This window comes from Coffea arabica, chromosome 4c (genome assembly GCF_036785885.1).
Source record: "Coffea arabica cultivar ET-39 chromosome 4c, Coffea Arabica ET-39 HiFi, whole genome shotgun sequence".
NCBI lineage: Eukaryota > Viridiplantae > Streptophyta > Magnoliopsida > Gentianales > Rubiaceae > Coffea > Coffea arabica.
Genome location: NC_092316.1, coordinates 3,082,668 through 3,103,826, shown reverse-complemented (window position 1 = coordinate 3,103,826; position 21,159 = coordinate 3,082,668). Strand labels below are relative to the sequence as shown.

Below are 21,159 nucleotides of genomic sequence, written 5' to 3'. Positions count from 1 at the left end.
GATTGGTAAACCTTTTTCAGACTGCAATTATACCCCGTCAAGGGAAAATTGACAAAAATCATATGTTTCACTTCTTACAATAGTACAATAATCTGCAAGAAACTAATTTTGTAAATGGGGACCTGAAAGGCTGAAAGTCATGCTACTCTTGGCTGTCTATTTCTTTCTTCTCTACGTACTGCACAATACAATCAAAGGGAATACACGGCACTTTTCCAAACAAAAGAGAGAAAAGAAGTGATCTTCGAGACGCTTTTCTTTGCTACACCTGAAAAGTTTAGCAAAATAACTGCGTCAAATTCACCTAATAACAAATCTCTGCTAAAGAGATTACGCTATCCTTCAGTCTGAAATTGACCTAATAACAAATCTCTGCTAAAGAGATTACACTATCCTTCAGTCTGAACAATAATTACAAAGAATTTTGGTACATCATTCACGTTTTCAAAATTCGGCATCACAGGCTGCCTGGAGGAACATGTGGCATACTTTCAATCCAATCAGCATAGACATGACTAATCTTCTCAACGTTGTTCCACTTCGTAAGCCACTTATGCTTCTGCTACTTGTCAACGGATCTGATCTCCTTCATACCTGCATCCTCTACATCACCAGCAACATTTTCTGCCAGTAAGGATTCTCCAGATTCCACTGGGGGGAAAAACCAAACTTTTGAAGTTCTGCATAATCACATACACAAGAATCATTAGTATTCCTCTAAAACCCCTCCGTGGACCCTCCCCTGAAAGGCATCATTTTTGGTATTCCTCCTTGACAGCAGATCCATCGTCTTGCCAACATAAATACAAGTGTAAAAGCAACTTTTTGGTGAGAAACCAAACTGAGTTGCACTAAAACAGAGGTTCTCTACCATCTAGGTCCTCATGGCAAATATTCTTCGGAAGCAAGAAGATCAGGATTTTTATTTTCATCTCCACATGTAGAGTATGAGTTAAACTTTCCTAGATTTATCTTTATTTTGCTCTGATAGCCTAGTGCAGGCAGATCCCGTGGCATCAGAGTCAAAGTGTGGGCTTGACATGTGCTGAAATTTTCATCAATAAACACCATGTATATAATGCATTTCCTTTTCACCAAACGTTTTTGGAATTCAAATACACAGGAAGATGAGCTATGGACATCAAACAGCCAGACAACAAGCATGAATATCCAGTGAATGTTTTCATAAAGAATCTTCATTTAGTTGTGACAACTACTTCATGGCCCATAAGAATTCAACATTAAAGACAAGGTCCACCATTCGTTTGATTGAAAATCAACAGCAGTAGACTTGTAGCCTAACATAATCAGAGCACTTTGCGATTGCAGTAAATATTAAGTACTCTTTTCCTGAGCTACATCTACTATTGGAAAATGTTGAGTTCATAAAATTGACAGGCCATTCTATAAGTGCTTACACTGCCAGGTTGGAACTAGCTTTAAGAAATTAATTCAAATATTGTCAAATCACAATGCTGACAAACAGGGGATAAGTTGATCACATGAAAGTGCAAAACACTAACTTGCATTAAAGTGCAAAACACTAGTCATTCTTGTTTCATGTTGTCTGTTTTTGCATCTTTCTACTTTTTTGTTTCAAATATCCCAAATACAGCAGTAATAGATCACATGAAAGTCGCCTCTTGATAACAATGAAAAAACAGATAGCAAGAAACTTAATTAACAACGAAGAAAACCTCTCTGGCTCTAATCACAAATGCAGAAAGAGATATGTCCATAACCAGTGTACATACTCAGTATAACTAAGATTCACGGAAAACAATATGGTCCAACCATGAAACTTCGTACCAGCCGCCAACATTGTTTACCCAACCATTGGTAGTGTAACTGCGTAAATGTCAAATGAATAAGGAACTAATTCACTAATTACGACCAGAAGCAACATCAAGTAAACCAAACGAATCTAACTACAAAATACCCGTAAACCCATGAGCATATTAGCATTTTTCAACATCCGGGCAGCTGCCATCTTATTCCCACTTGTCACGGAGCCTTGTCTTCAAAGGCTCTGCCTTTTGTTTCTTTTGACTAGCACCATCAGAGTTTCAAATCCATAAACCTCTTGCGTTCCAATTGACCAAACTGTTTTCTGTAACCCTCAGTTTTTGTACTCAAAACAGTAATTGCAGTAGTCTGCCTAAATTTAGGCACGCGAAAACCTCCCTTATCATCTCTAACACTAAGATGAAAAAAGTTGCATCTATTGCCATGTGGACATTCTTTTCCATAAACTGAGAACCAACAGTTGGTCCTAATCTGGTGGCCACCCACAAGTACACCCATATCGGAGTTCTGTAATTCTCTTCACCAGCCTCATCATGACTAAATACACAGTTGGCCCTGGAGTTGCAGTAGCCACTTGTATATAGCCGGCAGGGCTGTGGCCTGGCATTGATGGGCCCTGCTTCGTTTGACCCGGAAGTTGAAGACAATATGACACATTCTTGAACTTGAATTAAGCATTGGTTCAGAAATTCCGGGTTTCTTGAAAAACTGAAAATCAGCTCCAAAATGCCTGGTAGTACAATAATCATCAAACACTTGTGGCGGAGGCCAGTAGTAATCGTCAAACACTTGTGGAGGAGGTCAGTTGTAATGGAATTGATTCGCCCCATATTCCAAATGGAAAGGGAAATTTAAGGGGTTGTTAGTAGTGGTGTTAGTGTTCATGCATGAAGAGTTTGAGGGTTTTGTGGTTTTAAGACAAAAGAAGGTTACCAAGCTAGCGTTTTGGACGAGAGGAAGAAATTTAACTGAGATTTCAGAGGATTCCTGGGCGGGATTTGATGAACTCTTGGAGGGGAATATGGGGAAGCTTGAAACTACTCAGGTGCAGAATTGTGCATTTCGCGATTATCATCCAATTCAAAGGCGGGTGAGGACAGATTATCATTTCCATTCTAGTAATGTGAGAAATTTTTTTGGGTAAATAACCCCTGTGGTTTGTCACGTTACTACATGATTGTTCTAAGGTTTTAACATATTTACATAATTGCCCTATAATTTTATATAAAGTGAAAGTAGACCGAGAGCATCAACTATTGCCACAATTGAACTAAAGTGCTCCAAAAATTGCACGTCATGGAGTCATATAATTTACTAAACCCCTTGTGGTTCGCATGAATATCCATTTTATCCTTTGTTTTAATTTTTCTTAGTTGAAGAAGGATGGAATTTAAGTTTTAGGAAGAGAATGGGGGGCATGAATATCCACTTTATTTCCTATAATTTTTTGTATTTATTTATATGATTTCCTTATAGTTTTATACAAGGTGGTCAACAATTGTTTGCTTTAATAGTTAAATGAGGGCAAAATTGGCATTTTAGCTAACAACTTAAAGGATGCTATTTTCCATCAAGCTTTTACCCTATATAAAACTATAAAAGAGTTATGTGTATATTTTGAAGAGTTAAAGAGGTCAAATGGTAATTTGTGAATCTACAAGGGCTAATATATCATTACTCTTACGAGCCTATTTGGATAGGAGTTTTGTAGAAAATATATTTAAGAGAACGGTAGCTTTTAGCTTTTCAAACTTTCCCGCTATTTGCAGTGCAAGTAAGATAAAAAATAATAATAATAAATAAACTACAAACAAAAGTAAATTACAAATTATGTCTAGAAAATATTCCAAAATTTTTTTCCCTTGAAAACTCACATTCCAAATAAACCTAAGGATACGTTTGTAAAAACTGAAGTTTGAAAGTTGAAAATTGAATTATGAATTCATTAAATTACTGAATGGTTAAATACTAAATTTGATATATTTGATTGTATATCACATTACTTATTATTTATTTTTTAGAGCAAGTTTTGCTTGAAAAAATTAGTGTCAGTTAATTAATTCAAATGTTCTAATTTTGATTATCAAATGCATCTTAATATGTTAATATTTGAACCTGTTAAATTTAAGTGTTGAATTGAATTAACAAACAAAATCCAAGCCTTTGATAGAGAGAACTACGGAGTTATAGTATATACTTCAAATCATCGCATGAGGGTAAATCAAATCCTCCGGGACGTGTTTAGGATCATGGTGTTTTTGCTAAAAGAAAAAAATATTTTAGAGGACAAAAGCATTTTTAACATGTTTAGTGAGCATCATTTCTCGAATTTAGGATTAGAGCTTTTGGCCAGTAAAGCACTTCTGGTATAAGCTCAAAATTGGTGCTTTTAGCGCAACTTTTATGTTACAAAAAATTTTAAAAATTAATATTAATAAAATTATTATAAAATTTGAACTAAATAAAAATAAAAATATGTTTTAAAAATTCAAAATTCCACGTTATTAAAGCAAAAAGTACTTAAATAAGTATGTATCCAAACAATATGATTAAGCATTTAAATAAGTATTTTGACCAAAAGGTCTACTAATTAAGGACTTGTTGATAAGCCACTACAACTATGTACCGGTCCTGAATTCATTGGGGTGGTTCAACTAGTCTCAAGATTAGCAACTTGCTTTATTTGAAAAACGAAGTACCAAGGGAAGGTACTTTGAAATTTAAAAATATCATTTTGGTGATGTTCCCCAACGCTTAATCGCCCTTGATTATCCGTTATAGCAGCACTTAGCTCCTTGCTGTCAGGGATCTGCATGTTCTAGCAGGCAGGATCCAGTCATCCACATTTGAAAAAACTCCTGCACGACAGCACGAGGTAAGCAAATAATTCCTGCAAGCTCCCTCAGAAGACTACATGCCATACGAAGAAGAGAATAAGGTTAAAATGCACATCCCATAAATCCAAAATGTTGCTGCAGAATAAAGATTCAATGGAAAAGGCAGCACTTTCCAAACAACTAAAAGACCTATTTTTTGTTGCCAGTATAACTGCTTTGAAGTCAACTAACTGCAGAGCTCTCACAAAAACTATCTGCAAATTCTGAGGTAATGTAACTACAATTTCCATCATTCTGCACAAGAAGTTAGAGAGAATTTGGTATATCATCTGTGGTTTCGAAATTCAGCATCACAGGCTGGCTGAAGTAAGGTGGACAGGGGGCATACTTTCAATCCAATCAGCATAGATGCCGCTAATCTTCTTGACTTTGTCCCGCTTGACAAAAAAGCTCTTGCTCTTGCTCTTCTCCTGCTGCGTACAGTCAGTTCTGATTGCCTTCCCAGTTGATGCTGCATCCTCCCTATCAAAAGCAAGATTTTCTACTATGAAAGATTTTCCAGATTCCAGTGGACAAAAGGAACTTGGCTTGCCGAGTTCTGCATAACCAAATAACCGACAAGAATCATCAGTGTTTCTTCTTTTAGAAAGCTTGCTCATACCAAGAAAAGTGTCCACTCCCCACCACCCCCAACCCCCAAAAAACAACCGAAAAAAAAATGGGGCACCAGTTCAGCATCCTCTTGGGCAGCAATTTATCCTCTTTCATCTTTATATTTTCATTGTAATTGAAACTGTGTACGGAAATGTATGTGAGGTACCGTGGAGCAGTTGAACATTGAAAAAGAAAGCTTCCGTTGTCTGTTCTAAAAATTTGTGAGGAACAAGAAGATCAACAGTAGTGCTACTTTGTCAGGAACAAGAAGAGCAATAGTGCTATATTCAACTTAGAAACAGAGCTTGAAGCTGAACTTTCCTAGATTTAAACCATTTTAAGTTTCCATATTAAAATGACAGGTTTGTGCCATTAGATTCTACAAACAGTTACAGCAGATGGAATACCATTGTATAAAACAGGAATTTCTTTTCTCACATTCAACGAAATTAGATAACACATGGACTACGCACATAAAAACCGAAAAGAAAAGAAGCATTAACTACTGTTAAGTTGTGGCAAATACTTCTTGGTCAACAAGACAACTGCCACGCAATTCAAGAATCAATACGACCATTTATGTTGTATAAACTGATTAAACGCGACAATCCTCAAAGTTAAGAGGTGTGGCCACAAATATCTGAAAAGTTTTGCAATTTACCAACAAAATAAAATATGTCTAGCTTCCTGTACTCTTACATGGATGTCCAGTCTTCCCACACGCAGAGATTTATATAATCCGCTTGTATTCTCTTGATCCTGGTTGGCTTTGCCACTAGAGTTCATCATAGTGCAAAAGAAAATACTTGCAAACAGGGGAATCTAGAGGTACGACCATTGAAGGTCTCGAGGGACTAAATGCAATTTCCAGTGCTGAAGCATAGCTTTAATCATAAAGCAGTAATTTGCTTTAAAAGCATAGCATTACTGATTACTGTTCTGCGCCCCCTTATTTGTACCTTTAGTTACTTTATTCAGTTATTGAAGAGGCTTTAGTTCAGGAATAGCAGGTCATGTAGAAGTTGCTAGTTGCTTACAGTTAATAACTAGCAAATAACTTGTCCTCCAATCTCCAAAAAAAAAAAAAAAAAAGAGACCGCGCATAAAAGACAGCTGCTTATGGTCAGCAAATATACCAAAATCATGTCATTTCGTGCAAAATTATCACTGTAGGTTAATCTAATGATTTCATTATCACCTCGTTCTCCATGAGCATATTGGCACCTCACACCATAGGGGCAGCTACCATTTCTATCCCAATTGTTACAAGGCCTTGTCTTCCACAAGACAGCCTTTCTCTTGCAAGCCAATCGATCGCTCTCTTTTCGTACACCTTCTTCAGGCCCAGACTTCACGACCGTAACAGCAGCCTTCTCCCTAGCCACACCTGACCCTCCCTTGACATGTTTAACGTTCTGATGAAGAAAATGGCACCTGTTACCATAAGGGCAATTTTTCCCATTCATAAAAAACCTACACAATCTTGCTCTATTCATCAATCTATACTGGTCCTCAGGCATGTCATGGCTAAAAATGCAGTCGGCCCCATAATCGCAATGGCCCCTTTTATACTGCAAGCATGACTCTGACTTGGCATTGATGGGCCTGGCTAGGTTTGACCTAGAAGTTGAAGAAGTTGACATTCTTGAACTTGAATTCATCATTGAATTGGAAAATCCAGGTTTCTTACAAGACTGAAAATCAGCTCCACAATAATTGGTTATAGAATCTGTCACGCACTTGTAGCTTCCGGCAGGCATTTCATGAAATTGCAATTCTGGAAGGAAATTTAAGGGTTTATTACTGGTCAAGTGCATTTCTAAGCAAGAAGGGATCAAGGGTTTAAGGAGTCTAGGGGTTTAAGTAGATTTAACAGAAACCTTTGAGAGGATGCCCGGATGGCATTTGATGAAAAGGAGCCAAAACTTTGGAGGGAATTTTGACCGACCTAAAAAAAAGTGAAATTCAGGTGCAAAATTTTGTAATTCTGGATTACCGTAGAAGTGCGACGTGATAATGAGAAAAAATTCTGATCTGGTCTCACTCTCATGTGATATATTTAATGCTAGAGAAACTAACAAAATCATGGAACTTTCCGTGCTTCAAGAAGCTTTAAGTTAACATTGGGGAAATAGTTTACTTTGCGACATTTGAGACATTTATTTAGGAGTGCTTGTTTCACATATTCGAATCGGAAATGAAAATGGAATAATAGATTCTGGTTTTGGAATTAAACTTTTCATTCCAATATTTAATATGGTTCACACATTGAAATTAGCATCATTCCAATTTTGATACTTGGTTTGATGAATGTTTCGGAATTAAATGTAATTAAATCCCAAATTTACCCCTGATATAACAATTCTTATAAAATATTTAAAGTACCGACTTTTTATTAATATTTTGCTTTTAAACATTTAATTTAAGATAAATATATCAATATTTGTAAGTAAATTTGAAAAAGTGTCATAATAATATACTTACAAAAAGAAAATCGGTAGGTTATCTATTTAAGATAAATTAAATATTTAAAAAAAATGGCCCATAAAGTATTATTAAAGTATCACTTTTCCATAAAATACCAGTTCTTTATGGCTTTCTTCCATTATAAGAATAGAGTACCCATTTTCCCATAAACAAATTTATTTATCGAATAAAATAAAAATAAACCCGTTTTTCAATAAAACACCACTTCTTTATGGCTTTCCTCCATTATAAGAACAGAGTACCCATTTTCCCATAACTAAATTTATTTGTCGGATAAAATAAAAATAAACCCGTTTTTCAGTAAAACACCAACTCTTTATGATTTTCTTCCATTATAAGAACAGAGTACCTATTTTTCCATAAACAAATTTATTTATCTGATAAAATAAAAATAAACCTGTGCTCCAATAAAACACTAGCTCTTTATGACTTTCCTCCATAAATTATCCATTTTTCCATTTTTCCATAAGCTAATTTATTAGTTGGATAAAATCAGAAAAATGTTAAATCACAAAACCTACAAAGTCTTGGATTTGGGTTTCCAATCTGTAATTGCAGATTTTGTGGCAAAGAATTGTTGCGAAAAAATACCAGTTTGTTCTGTTCTATCCTTCTAAAACCAGCGAAAGGAAAGATTAGGACGGCTCTAAGAACCAAAACAATGACAACCAAAGCCACACATTTGCATCCCAGAGAATTCAAATGCAGTCCAAAAAATCTCAAACGCTTACAATGCCATAAGTCCATTTGAGATTCAATCTGTAATTTCGACTATCTCATCATCATAATCAATACAAAAAACCAACCAATCAGAACTGATCCCTTTTCACTCCAGTTCTAGGAATTCATCCATAATTCCAGAGCCACGACAATTCAAATCAACACATCACCAATGCTGAGATTGAGGGTTTTCTTCAATTTTTCTTAGAGATCTTTCTCGTGGAGATCTTGTCGAGCAATTTGCCCGCTGAAGATATTTACCTACTATTAATCCATTTAGATCTACTTTAGATCCTTTTTTTTTCAAGAGCTTGTGGATTACATATGAAGACTATATGATGCAGAAGAAGAAATAGGAAAACTGATGAAGAAGAAGAACAGAAAGAGCAGCGTGTGATGGAGAGAAAGAGAGGGTAGAGGAGTTTTATATGTGATGGGTAGGTCCGTAAAAAATATTGTCCGATGGAATGAGGTGAGGGTTTTGTCCAAAACCTCCCAATTTATTCGGGAATGGGATAAGTCCCATTTTTTAGAAATGATTCTAAACATTGCATTCCAATAGGTGTAACCCAAGCAACAAATAAGGAATTTATTCCATTCTGTGATTTTCAAACCCTTTAACCAAGTAGCCCCTTATAGGAATGGCAACGGTCCCCCGCACCCCGAGCCGTTGTCCATTAGTTTCTCTCGTCCTACCCTGTTTTCTTTGTGAGAGCAGTAGTTTCACCGACTCTTATTTTTTTGTTTAACAAAAAGTGCTATTATATTAAGTATAGTTAGAAATTTAGTATAAACGTACTAGTAAATTTAGCATGATTAATTAATAATTTTATAAGTATACTTATATAATTATTAATATAATTGATTATATTAATTATATTATATATACTAATATATATTATATAATAGTTATAATTAGTAATAATATTATTATAAGTTTATAAATAATTAAATTAAATATATTTTGTATTTAATTATATATATAATTATTATAAGTTTATATATATAATTATTTATATGTATGTTTAAAATTTTTTAACCGATTGCGAGGTGGGGGCATACTCCCTGGGCCTCTGCCCCTTTTTTTAACGGGGAAAAATGCCCCCACCTACGTCTCAATCAGTCCCTACGAGGATACCTGCTCCAATTGCCATCACTATTTATTCACCGAGGCAGCGGGTATGGTCAATATAAGGAAAAAAAGAACAAGATAATTGTAAATGGCAACTAAAATTCAAAAAAATATCTGAATGTAAAAGAAAAACATTAATGCTGGCAGATTTTGCAAATTTAGTCCCTATACTTTACATCTCCATCACTTTAGTCAATTGATTTTTTATACAGTCCTAGTTTATTCATCTAGCACCGCACACAGGTTAATAATAATTATAATTTAGGATGGATTGCTCTATATCATGACCCTTGACCAATTAAAATGTCGTTTTGCATTTTTCAATTATAGAACAATTAACTAAGTGTCTAAGACTAAGTGTCATTGCCTTTACAATTTTATATGTGATTTTATTTTGATTGTAGGAAATTAAAACATGCCAAATGTGAAAAAGTTTAGGAGAATATGAAACTATCCATAATTACATAAGTGCTTTGGTGGATGGTTTATTCTTACTCAACCTATTTAAAAGGGCCAATGAAATGAGACGCAAGTCCTTGACTATTTAGTGCCAAGTTTATTTCCTTTCTTCTTTCTATTTATTTTGTCATTTCCCCTTTCTCCTTCCCCGCTTCCTTTTATTATTTGATTACATAAAAATAAAAATTTTAATATGTTTTAGTTCAGTTTTAATTTCTATTGTGATTTAATTAATTGCTTTTTAGTTCATTATAATCCACTATAAACTTTATACAAAAAATAGCTTACACTGCAATTTTTTTTCATTTAGATTCACATTGTGAATCTTATTTGATGTTGTATTTAAATTACTTAAATATATATAACAAAGTTATAGCTTATGATTAGACTCAAAACAACAAATAAACAAATTATGTAAAACAAGACAATAATCTAAAGAAAATTAATAATCTTATTCTAAATGGAACAATAATAATAACAATAATATTGATGGGGGAAGTGATGGCAAAGAGGGAAAAAAAAGAAATTGGAAACAAGAAGAAAGACAAAATAAAATTTATGCACTAAATTCCAATGGCATAAAAGTCATTATGGAGTTTTTAAAGGCGTGGCTGATGAGCTTCACAGAGGGCAAAAATGGTGATAGAAAAGAATTCAGCACCAAAATACAACTCATTCCTAATTTTAGGGTAATTTAGTGTAATTAAACGGCAAGATTGTTAAGGTGTTCTTACCATAAAGGAATAATTTCAGAAACCTCCCTTGAGATTTTTGACAATTTCACTCGGTCTCTTAAGGTTTACATAATTACATAGGCCTCCCTTGTTGTGATAAAAAGACAATAATGTCCTTTATTAATTGTCAACTCATTGAAAAACTCTATCAAATATTAAAATCTCTCATCGATTATTAACCAATAATTCAAACCACGGTCTTTTCTATTTAACTATCTATTCTCTTTTTCATACATTTATTTTTCTTTCAAATTCATTTATCTATTATTATCAACCAAATGTGTACTGTCGCTACTAATGAAATCACTATACACACTAAACCACCAATACTTATATATCTTAGTATCTATTCCCAATCCTTGATTTTTCATTATTAGTAAATGGTTTCCTTGCACCCATTTTTGTTTCCAATTTTTGATAGGTATTAGCAAATTGAAATTGTCAAATGACAAATTGAGTACTAATTTCGTTATCAAATTAGATAGAGATGAAGATAGTTACAGTGATAAAAAAATAAAAATTAAGGACAAGAAGTGGAATAGGAACTAAATATAAGTTATACCATTATGGTTATTATGAAAAAAAGTGTTTTTGGTATATATTTATAACTACATTGAGTTTCTATTTTTGATTTATAATTATTGATATTATTCCTATAGAGAGAATTTGATTGATTTTGAACTCTGGGCCAATGGGAATATATTGGATATTGATATTAGTAGTGATGGTTTAGATTATTTTGTATTAAAAAAGTGGCAGTCATGAAATTGAAAATTAAGAATATTGATGAATATTGTAGTATATTAAGTAAAATCTAACATTGTTATAAGATTATAGGTAAGTTTTTGAATATATGATGTAGCGTTTATAATTGATACAATGGTCTGCATCGAAAATTTTTTAGGTAAAACAGGAACATTAGAACAAAAATAAGTGTTTATTTAATGGTAATTTGGATGTTGATAAGTAGGTAATAGTGGTAGGAAATAAAGATAAATGAAATAGAGAGTGTAAACCATTTTCTTCCTTTATATTTTTGTTGTGAATTATAACTCAAAGGTATTATAGAAATTTTGGGAAAAATATAGCCTTTTGGGTCTAGAATATTACTTAAATAGTGAAAATATGGGAGGTAAGTGTAATATTTAAAAATTGAGGGGAGCTTTCTGCAATTATTAAAAACCTCAGGGGAGTTATGTGAAATTAACCCTACCATAAACCCCTAGCCAAAACCCTCGCTACTCGCTCGTTCATTCATTCACAGCTACAGCACCTCCATAGCCCTCTAATTCCATCTCCCTCCAAGCCTATTTGCATTCTTTTGTTGTTTGATGGCGAAAGAGAAGCTTAAATCCCTAATTACAGCTTTCAACCCTGATGGTAGCTACCTTGCTATTCTATCGCCAGATGGAACTGTTAAGGTATAGTTGCTTTTTGTTTCTCACTGGGTTATTCTGAATTTCCTTTTTCCGAATATTGTAACGTTTCTTTGTTCCTGGCATACGGATTTCGATAAAATGCAAAGTTTGGATTTAGCTTGTATGTGATTAATGTTAATCCTTTCTCTTCTGATCTGTTTGTGCAATTCAAGTTTGCCAAATTAACCTCAAGAAAAAGTTCACGATTTGAAGAAGGAAATCGATGGACTTTTAGCATGAATATAGAATTGTTTTGTGGCTGCGTATCCCACCTAGAATCATCTGTAGCTCGTCTGTACGAATAAAAGGACTGTTGGTTTGGCAAGTTTTATTGGTTTAATTGATGAAAGCCTTGCGAAATTTGTGCAGGTGTGGAACACCAGTAATGGGAGTAAATTCGCAGAGTGGAGAGAGATAGATGATAGTGCCAATGTTAGTTTTTCATGTATGGCTTGCAGCTTTGTTGGCAAGATGGTATGCTTACACTTGAGAAGTATTCAAGTCGATTTATTTGATATGCAAATAACTATTGCATCTAAGTTAGTGATAAGTGCAATTTTTTTCCCCGTTCTGTAGCGCAGAAAAGAGCGAGGCACTTGCTTAGTAGCCGTCGGCACAAATAGCGGTGACCTTTCTGTGGTTAATATTTCAGTTGGTCAAGTGATGTGGAAATCTAGTGGCCGTTACCCTGGGTATATTTCTTTATTTAGTTAAGAGTGCACTTGCTTAAATCCTATTCATGTCTTCATGCGATTTTTCTAGTTTTTGTTTAACTTACTCCCCATTGAAGCTCATTAGCCTAAAAAGTCATCAAAGCCCTTGTTCAGTGTTGATTCCTGCAATGTTTCCTGCAGTGGAATTGCTAGTCTTACTTTTAGAAGTAAGGGAAGTAGAATTCATGCTATTGGAAATTGTGGTCTGGCGTCTGAAATCATCTCTGAAACTGGAGAACTTGCTAGGGAGTTCAAAATCACTAAAAAATCTATGGTATCAGCTGCATATATATCTGGTCAGTAGTAATGCCAAACCACATTTCTGCAATATGAACTGAGAATTTTCCCTTAACCTAACATTTCTATTGTTGTCAAGATGATAAAATCACTGCTGCAATTGGTCAGAAGATAAGAATTTTAAGTCTGGATGACGGGAGAGAAGTACTGAAGCTTTCATCTAATTGGGTATGTAAACATTATTGCCCAATATTACACGTACTATTCCCCCCCCCCTTTTTTTCATGCAGCAATGTTTCATGATTTATTATTATTATTATTGCAGGATCAGCTGCGATGCATTTCCAGTTGTGATGATGCCAAGTTCATGGTTGCATCTGGAGTAGGCAAGAAAAGCATCCAAGTATGGAGGTGCAACTTTGGTGAAGGGGATGTTACTAATGGTCTTATTCTTTCCCTGAAACATCGTCCCCTGACTATCGAATGCAAGAATGGCTGTGATGGGGAAGATAGTTTGATAGTCCTCTCAGTTTCTGAGGCCGGTATGGCTTATTTGTGGAACATGAGATCTGTCTCTGATGATGTGAATCCATCTAAAATTTCTGTCAAAGGCAATATGGAAGAAGCAGATTCCCTCAAAAAGCATTGTGTATCCATAATTGCTGCTAGAATACATGCTCTGGAGACAACAGGACAAGTAAAAGCTCTCATTTCATTTGGTTCCGTAGATTCCCCACAATTTTTGGTTGTAGACATTCCTGGACCAGGTCAGGATGTTGTCATAACTGCCGCAAATATTGATATGCAAGAAAATGGGATTCAGGGTGATGAAGGTGGATTTGCAGTTTCCTCTCTCTCTCTCTTTCTTACTCACTCACACACACACAGACACATGCGTGCGCGCACACACCCACTCTTAAACCTTAAAACCCACAAACACAAATATACACTCATTCACAATTAGCATGCACGTGGCTGTGCACATCCAAGCAAAAACGCCACCATTCCCACTACTTAGATTCCAGCAACCATCTTTTCCTCTTTCATGCCTCATGTACAAGCATGCTATTACTTTAAATCTTTGCTAAATCCTTCACCTGGACCACTGGAAAGTTTTCTTGTATATATACTGTATCGGAGATTGTCCAACTTGTAGCTAATATTGGACATTCTTTCTTGGCATTGTGTTTTTATTGCCATCGCTGATTCGACTCTATAACTACGTCCATGAACTGTGATGCTTGCAAAGTTCAATTTGTATTCTACTTGCTGATATAATATTTTTGCATGATAAGGCTACTTGGATATTGCAGTTAAATAGAAGTCATGTTAGTCCAAGATTATCACTTTAGCACGGGAAGGGTTAATTACAGAATTGAGTTGTTTACACAAGAGTCAAGCATTATCTGATCCCGGATTAAAACCAGTCCTGGCTTCACCATTGGGACTGTGTAGTTTTGACTGGTAATTGTACATCTTCAGGTGTATCAAAGCAAAAAGAAAAGCCAAAAAAGAAGCGTGCTGCATCCGATATTGAGACTGCAAGCAGAGTAGCTTTAATTGATAATGGTACAGTGTTTCCCATTTTCTCTTACCTGTAGCTTTATAGATCCCTGCTTCTGCATCACTTGTTTGCTCTCCTTTAAAATCATTTTTATTTAACAAATAAAAAACTTTTTCACTCCTTTGGATGATAAATAGGTCCCTCCTGTTCTATATAATTAATGGCTCTAAAGTATGTATCAAATTGCTTTTTGGATATCCTGCACAATATGCAAAATTATGGAAGCTGCATAAGAGCCTGTCTTGAGGTGCAGTTATATGTGAACAATAGGTCATGAATCAGTTTTACTACGGTATTTTAGATTCATTCTGAGGCTGTAATCTGGTTTTTGCGCTTTCAGAAGACTTTCTTCTTTGCATTGGCCATAGCCAGGTTTTCTTCGGAAAGTGCAAATGCAGGAATTGACCTGGAAGAGATACTTTCTGAACTTCTCACCTATCTATCATAAAAGATCCCCGGCCAGAATAATGCAAGAGACTTGGGAAACTTTAAAGTGTTTCATTTCTTTTTTAATTGCTCTTTCAGGAAAGCAAGAATGTAATCAGAGTTGGATTACTCTGACCATATTGTTTTGAAAACTTATTTGTTGGTAACCAAGTATATTTCTCTTCTTGATTGTGTGTTTCAGATGAAGTATTAGGGTGACCTTGCAAAATATTATATGACTCAATCATGGTGATGGTGTGCAGGTTATGGAGATCCAAAGGATGGTATTCAAATTGATGATGACTTAAATGAGCCAACAATGGGTGAGAAACTTGCAAATCTTAATTTACTAGAGATGGATGAAGCTAAGAGCAATAAGAATGTTGAGTCCTCCCCTCGCACAAAGCCTCCAAGTGCTGATTCAGTTTATATTCTGCTTAAGCAAGCACTGCATGCTGATGATCGAGCACTTCTAGTAGATTGTTTATTTAGACAAGATGAAAAGGTTTCTTAGACCCCTTTCTCTCAGGTCTTGATGCATGAACAACAAGCACATGGTTGTTTTGTGAATCAGTGATGGTTATTCGCCTTGCAGGTCATTGCAAATTCAGTGTCACTGTTGAATCCATCGGATGTTCTTAAGCTTTTGCAGTCCCTTGTACCTATAATCGAGTCTAGGTAAGACTGATATGATGTCTGGTCAAGCACTGCACAGCATTATTTCATTCACTTTTTCAAGTATCTTTTTATTATCTAAATTTTACAAATTTGGATTCAGGTAGATAAGCATTACTGGCCTTTCAGCACTTTACCCCCTCTGGTGAAAAGAATCCAGTTGAATATTATGTTACATGGCTAAATCTAATGATACTACAAATTACTATAAATTTGAATAGTTTAAATAGTAAATGGTTGGCATGTCCACGTAGGACATTTTCTAATCTGAAACTTAAATGAAGATCCTACATTTTGGGAGAAAGTAACTTTCAATTGTTTGATTCCATTGGTTATGATGTTGGCAACTTTAAACTCTTCATCTAATGCCTTAGAAAATGCCTCTTGAAGTAGCCACCTACTAATTTTTAGTTGCAACTTGATATTGATAATTAATGGGTTGCAAGAGGTCTTGTTTTGTCATTCTTGGTTAAAAGATGACTTTGTAAATTAAAATAATAATATACCTGCCTTTTTCTCGATTGCATTATGCCTAATGGCTTAACTCGAGGCTTTTGTAATCATTCTCATCTAAGCTCTGCTTCAGAAGATATAATCTTGTGTTAGTTGATGTTAACCTTTTTTTTTTTGGGTTGGGTGTTTTTTGGGAGGGGGGGGGGAGGATGATATTGTCTAATAGCGCCTTTGATTTGTAGCTTCGTTTCTTAAATTATCCTTTCTACTCTTTCTTCTGTTTTTGGTGGGTTTTGCGTGCGCCTTTGATTTGTAGCTTCGTTTCTTAAATTTTGCCACCGTTCCTTTCTACTCTTTCTTCTGTTTTAGGGGGTTTGCATGAAACTTTCTTGGCTTGAGATGAAAACCTTTTGCTTGGCTTGAGTTTACGGTTGCTGACATGTTTCCTTCGTGTTGCGTTTTTACATCAGGGGGGCTGTCCTGGTTTGTGCTCTTTCATGGCTGAAAAGTTTACTACTACAACATGCAAGCGGAATAATGTCCCAAGAATCTTCTTTACTTGCCTTGAACACTTTATATCAGGTAAGAGCAGAATTCTAAAAAGGCCAGTTATCCTAATATATTGGGCAGTTGAGCATCTCAAAAAAGATTTTCAGGCCAATTTACAAAGGTTGTCCCTGCTTAGCATAATCTTCGTAGATTTGACCAGATTGACTGTCTATGTCTTGAAGGAACAAATCCAATAACTGCACACTATATTTAGGATTAGAGAGCAAAGAAGGTGGAAGGTTTGTAATGTGCAGTAATGGGGGGAGTTTCGGTCTATGCATGCTTGTGGTTCCTTCATTTTTTTTTTTTTTTTTGGCTTATCGGAACCAGCGGATTGTGATTTGAGCAATCTTGTTTAGCCTGTATATAGAAGTCAGTCAGCACAAGTCATGTCTGCCTGCAAAAGATTGCCTTAGACCTGTATTTGCATATTTCTTTTGCCTCCCATATCTGTTTCACGTGAGCAGGATCTTTCAAGTGGTTTATTCATTATTCTCTCTCTCTGTTTGCAGCTCATAGAATCTAGAGTTTCAACTTTCAATCAAGCTCTTCAACTATCCAGTAGCTTGGACTTACTTTATGCAGGAGTAAGTTGTAAATGATGATAATGGTTGTATATGATTATGCTTTTTAATTGTGGATAATAAAAAAGTGAACTTAAATCAAAAAATTTGTTGCAGATTGTTGACGAGGGCGAAGAAGAAAATGAAACCATAACACCGGCATTTTACGAGGACAACAGCGATGAGGACACGACTGGAGATGCCATGGAAACAGAAAGTGACGAGAATGGCCAAGAACCAGAAAATCTTGGTGACATCAGTGACTTGGAAGCCATGGAGTAAGTAAGCGCATAGGTTCTGTATAGGTGCTGCAAAATGGATGGTGTTCTTTCTGAAGCGTTTTGAAGGGCTTGGAAGTGGATATTTGTAAAAGTAACGTGATTTGCTCAAGTAGCCATCAACCCAGGCGAGACGCTAGGCCTTGCCCAAGCACTAAGCACGGGGCCGTTTACGACCTGGAAGAAAATTGTTTGGCTGATCCCACGAGACCACCAATTCAGCGGAAACGGGTTTCGCACAAGCTGTGAAGAATTTTAACTTTAAGAAAGCGTATCCTTAAGCAAGCAAATACTCTTTTACGCTAATCATGTAACGGGATGGTCGTTGTAATTGCCACCAACGGGTTCTGAGTTGGGACATAAAATACTTAGATATCTGAGGCGAGAACTGAAAGAGGGCCTTTTTCCTGATCCCATTCCAAAGGTTTTGGTTTGCTAGATCTTAAAACACTAGGATTGGGGAATTTTGTTTTGCTTTGCTATGTTCTTAGATGAATTCAAGCGTACAATCAAGAGCTGTGTTGTCTAAAAAAAAAAAAAAAAAAAAAAACTACAATCACCAGTGTATCAATGGGGAAAATTTTGTTATAACGAAACAACAGGTAATGCAAAGGACAGAAGATCGTATCACATTCTCAAAACCGGGGATTAGTCGCCGGATATCACTCGGTTAAATGTTTGCATTGGGCAACGACAAAACGAGAGCGTCCAAATTGAAATAAAGTAAGCAATACTGTCAAAAGCAAAAATATTGCAATTAAAGTACAAAACCACAAAATCCCAAAGGGTTCCAAATACTTATTACTGGGATAATTAATACGAAAACAAGCAGAAGGGCCTCAGAAGAAAACTCGAGGCAACTATGAAAACACACGCGACAAAAAGTTCAGAAACTACACCACCACCACCAACAGAACACCACCTTAGATATTTAGAATCACAGTCTAATGGTCGTCCCTTTTGGTGGGATGGTCTTTATCCTTGTTTTCATCAGTATCTTCGGCCATGCCAAAAGTATGCTTCACAGCATCAGCAGCACCTTGAGCCATGCTCTTGACTTGTTCCCCAGTCTGCTGTAGGATCCCTCCAGTCCTCTCTTTTCCAGCTTCTGCCGTCTCCTTAGCTGCCTCGCTCATTTCAGCAGCCTTCTCCTTAGTAGCCTGAGCTGCTCCTGCAGCCTTTTCTTTGGCAGCTTGAGCTGTTTCAGAAGTCTCTTCTTTTGTGGCTTGTGCGGTTCCTGAAATCTTGTCCCCGGCGGCGCCAGTCTCGCTTCCAGTCTGGTCTTTCTTCTCATGGGCAGCGTCATGAGCCGCCGAATGCCCCAACTCAGATGCCTTGTCTTTGCCCTGCTGTGCCTTATCCCCCATGCTATCCAACATTTCTCCTGCCTTTTCCTGCAAAATGACCAACGCAAGTAGCAACCCTTTAGTCCTTGAACTATTAAATAAAAACAGAAAAAACTGACGATTTCAAATATGTATGTTTAAACCTGAGCTTGACCCTTGGCTTCACCAGCTCTGCAGGTCTGATCCCGGGATGCCATTTTTCTCTCAAGAAATTGATTGCTAAGAAATGAGAAGCTAGAATGAAGTTGCTCTCGAAGGCTCTGAATGAATATGCGCTTGGTAAAGGGGAAATGCGGTGCCCCTATATAGATCAGCTGGCGGTAGTGAGGTTGTAAACTTGCAAGTGACAGGCGTCCAGCTGCTAACGCGTGTACAACCACGTGCCATTAGATAGTTAGCTTCTGGCCTTTTTTAATCATATTTTAAGTTTTAAATATTTGGATCAGCATCAGAGTCATCACAATTCACACACAGACTCTCGTATTGAATAAGGGTATTTTAGAAAAATTAAAATATAATTATATTCTTCAATTGGAAAGTGGATTATAATTTGAAACAGATGACAAAGGAATACAGGACAATCAAAGTGGGACGGAGGGAGTATATATATATGGTGGGCAAAATATATGAGTAGTTATTGTTAAAAGGTATGAATTAATTATGTTAGAATCATGACATGCAAGTCCAAATCCAAATTGCGCCTCAAGACTTAGGGAGGGCAAATTTGATACTATCTCATGCAAAATTTGGCGAACGAGGAAATATGCATTTTTTAGAGTTTGGAATATTGCCCTTGCAACTTTGTTACAAGTGCTATTTTGGAACGTCGGTATTATAATTAATAGTTCGTTGGGGTGCCTTCTTCTACCCAACTTTGAAAATTTCCAATGCAGAGATCTTCCTATCGAAGAAGTGATCAAGCAGCAGCCATGTGTAAGCAAATGCACGGTCTCAGGCGCACGCTAGCAACAAACTAAACTCAGGACGTTAGAAAGCTTTTATTATAAATACAGAAGAGGCTTTTTAATTGCTGATCATAAACAAGGCATTCAATTTACGGATCTGTAATCGATTTTCACAAAAGGCTAAAGATAACAAAGAAGAAGAAGATGGACCGCAATCCCACCACCGGCGGCTACACTTCTGCACAAGTGCCCGGACAAGCTCAGGTAAACTACTACTATTTCTTAGTAGTATTACTCAATTATATATGTTCATGTTTCTTAGGACGTATTAGTAAATCACTTTTTATTAATATTAATATTAATATTAATTAATTGCAGATGAGGAGGAACGACCAAGTTGACCAACCATCACACGTGCAGCCGAACCAGGACTACGCCACCAACTTCCTTCAAGAGGTAATTAATTCACCATGTTAATATACATACATATATATATATATGTGTGTGTGTGTGCATGCATGGGTTTGTGTTCGGGAAGGACTGAGGATTCTCATATTTATTAGTGATCTCTTCAATTCGCAATTTATGTAAAAATGTAGGCTAATATAGTATTTTTTTCTTCTTCTTCTTCTCTGGATCAATGTGAAGACTGGATCACATTTGAAGGACGTGGCCCAAGGAGCAGCAGACGCTGGGAAAGGAGCAGTGCTGGGTGCCGCGAGCATGGCCAGGGGAGCAGCGGCGGGAGCAGCAAATATAGCGCACGGGGCAGCTGATGCGGTGAAGCATACGTTGGGGCTGGATGCCGCCGACAACACTTGTAATTGGCCAAGTTCTAATCATCCGGCAGCAGCAGGAAACAGTACAACTGACTGGCCATCTCACCGTGCTGCCGACTCCAATCTTCTTGGGAATACGAACCGCCCAACCAGCAATCTTGCAGACACCACAAACTATCCCGCTAACCTCATGGACGATAGCACAAACCTGCCCGGCTCCCTCCACAACAACCCCAACGCCAGGAAGAATATTTGAACCATTTTCCTACGTACCTTCCTTGCCTAGCTAGCACCAGTTACCGACCCTTTTATTTTATTTCATTTTATTTTTACATTCATAATTCAGTACTGGTGGTTGTGTAGGCAGAACTGTTATTGCGAGGCTTGATGTCCTCTCTCTTTCGAAAATAAAATCAGATTGTTC

General features: G+C 36.3%; 4 protein-coding genes and 1 long non-coding RNA gene across 6 annotated transcripts; 2 read left to right on the top strand and 3 right to left on the bottom strand.

The window, feature by feature from the left end:
• Positions 1–127: 127 nt before the first annotated feature.
• LOC113739626 (uncharacterized) lies at positions 128–2,980 on the bottom strand. The gene is made up of 2 exons (XR_011812898.1): positions 1,940–2,980; positions 128–1,848 (listed from the first exon to the last, which is right to left on the bottom strand). It is a non-coding gene; the product is annotated as an uncharacterized lncRNA (long non-coding RNA).
• Positions 2,981–4,766: 1,786 nt separating this feature from the next.
• LOC113740060 (zinc finger CCCH domain-containing protein 39-like) lies at positions 4,767–7,000 on the bottom strand. Its single transcript, XM_072045031.1, has 2 exons — positions 6,496–7,000; positions 4,767–5,241 (listed from the first exon to the last, which is right to left on the bottom strand). The coding sequence occupies exons 1-2, from the start codon at positions 6,959–6,961 to the stop codon at positions 4,994–4,996; spliced, it is 714 nt and encodes a 237-aa protein (XP_071901132.1). The 5' UTR covers positions 6,962–7,000; the 3' UTR covers positions 4,767–4,993.
• A 5,073-nt stretch (positions 7,001–12,073) lies between these two features.
• LOC113740435 (uncharacterized) lies at positions 12,074–18,116 on the top strand. 2 transcript variants are annotated; one of them, XM_027268060.2, is made up of 12 exons: positions 12,074–12,250; positions 12,617–12,721; positions 12,824–12,939; positions 13,102–13,256; positions 13,337–13,425; positions 13,523–14,030; positions 14,680–14,766; positions 15,451–15,692; positions 15,783–15,865; positions 16,786–16,897; positions 17,377–17,451; positions 17,545–18,116. In XM_027268060.2, the coding sequence occupies exons 1-12, from the start codon at positions 12,161–12,163 to the stop codon at positions 17,707–17,709; spliced, it is 1,827 nt and encodes a 608-aa protein (XP_027123861.2). In that variant the 5' UTR covers positions 12,074–12,160; the 3' UTR covers positions 17,710–18,116. The 2 variants fall into 2 exon arrangements, with proteins under 2 accessions (XP_027123861.2, XP_027123862.2); XM_027268061.2 differs by having other exon boundaries at positions 12,232–12,250; positions 12,829–12,939.
• A 356-nt stretch (positions 18,117–18,472) lies between these two features.
• LOC113740436 (uncharacterized) lies at positions 18,473–19,353 on the bottom strand. Its single transcript, XM_027268062.2, has 2 exons — positions 19,195–19,353; positions 18,473–19,099 (listed from the first exon to the last, which is right to left on the bottom strand). Exons 1-2 carry the CDS (start codon positions 19,246–19,248, stop codon positions 18,650–18,652), a joined length of 504 nt encoding a protein of 167 aa, XP_027123863.1. The 5' UTR covers positions 19,249–19,353; the 3' UTR covers positions 18,473–18,649.
• Positions 19,354–20,075: 722 nt separating this feature from the next.
• On the top strand, positions 20,076–21,104 carry LOC113738722 (uncharacterized). The gene is made up of 3 exons (XM_027265971.2): positions 20,076–20,220; positions 20,335–20,412; positions 20,605–21,104. The coding sequence occupies exons 1-3, from the start codon at positions 20,161–20,163 to the stop codon at positions 20,989–20,991; spliced, it is 525 nt and encodes a 174-aa protein (XP_027121772.1). The 5' UTR covers positions 20,076–20,160; the 3' UTR covers positions 20,992–21,104.
• The last annotated feature ends 55 nt before the right edge of the window (positions 21,105–21,159 follow it).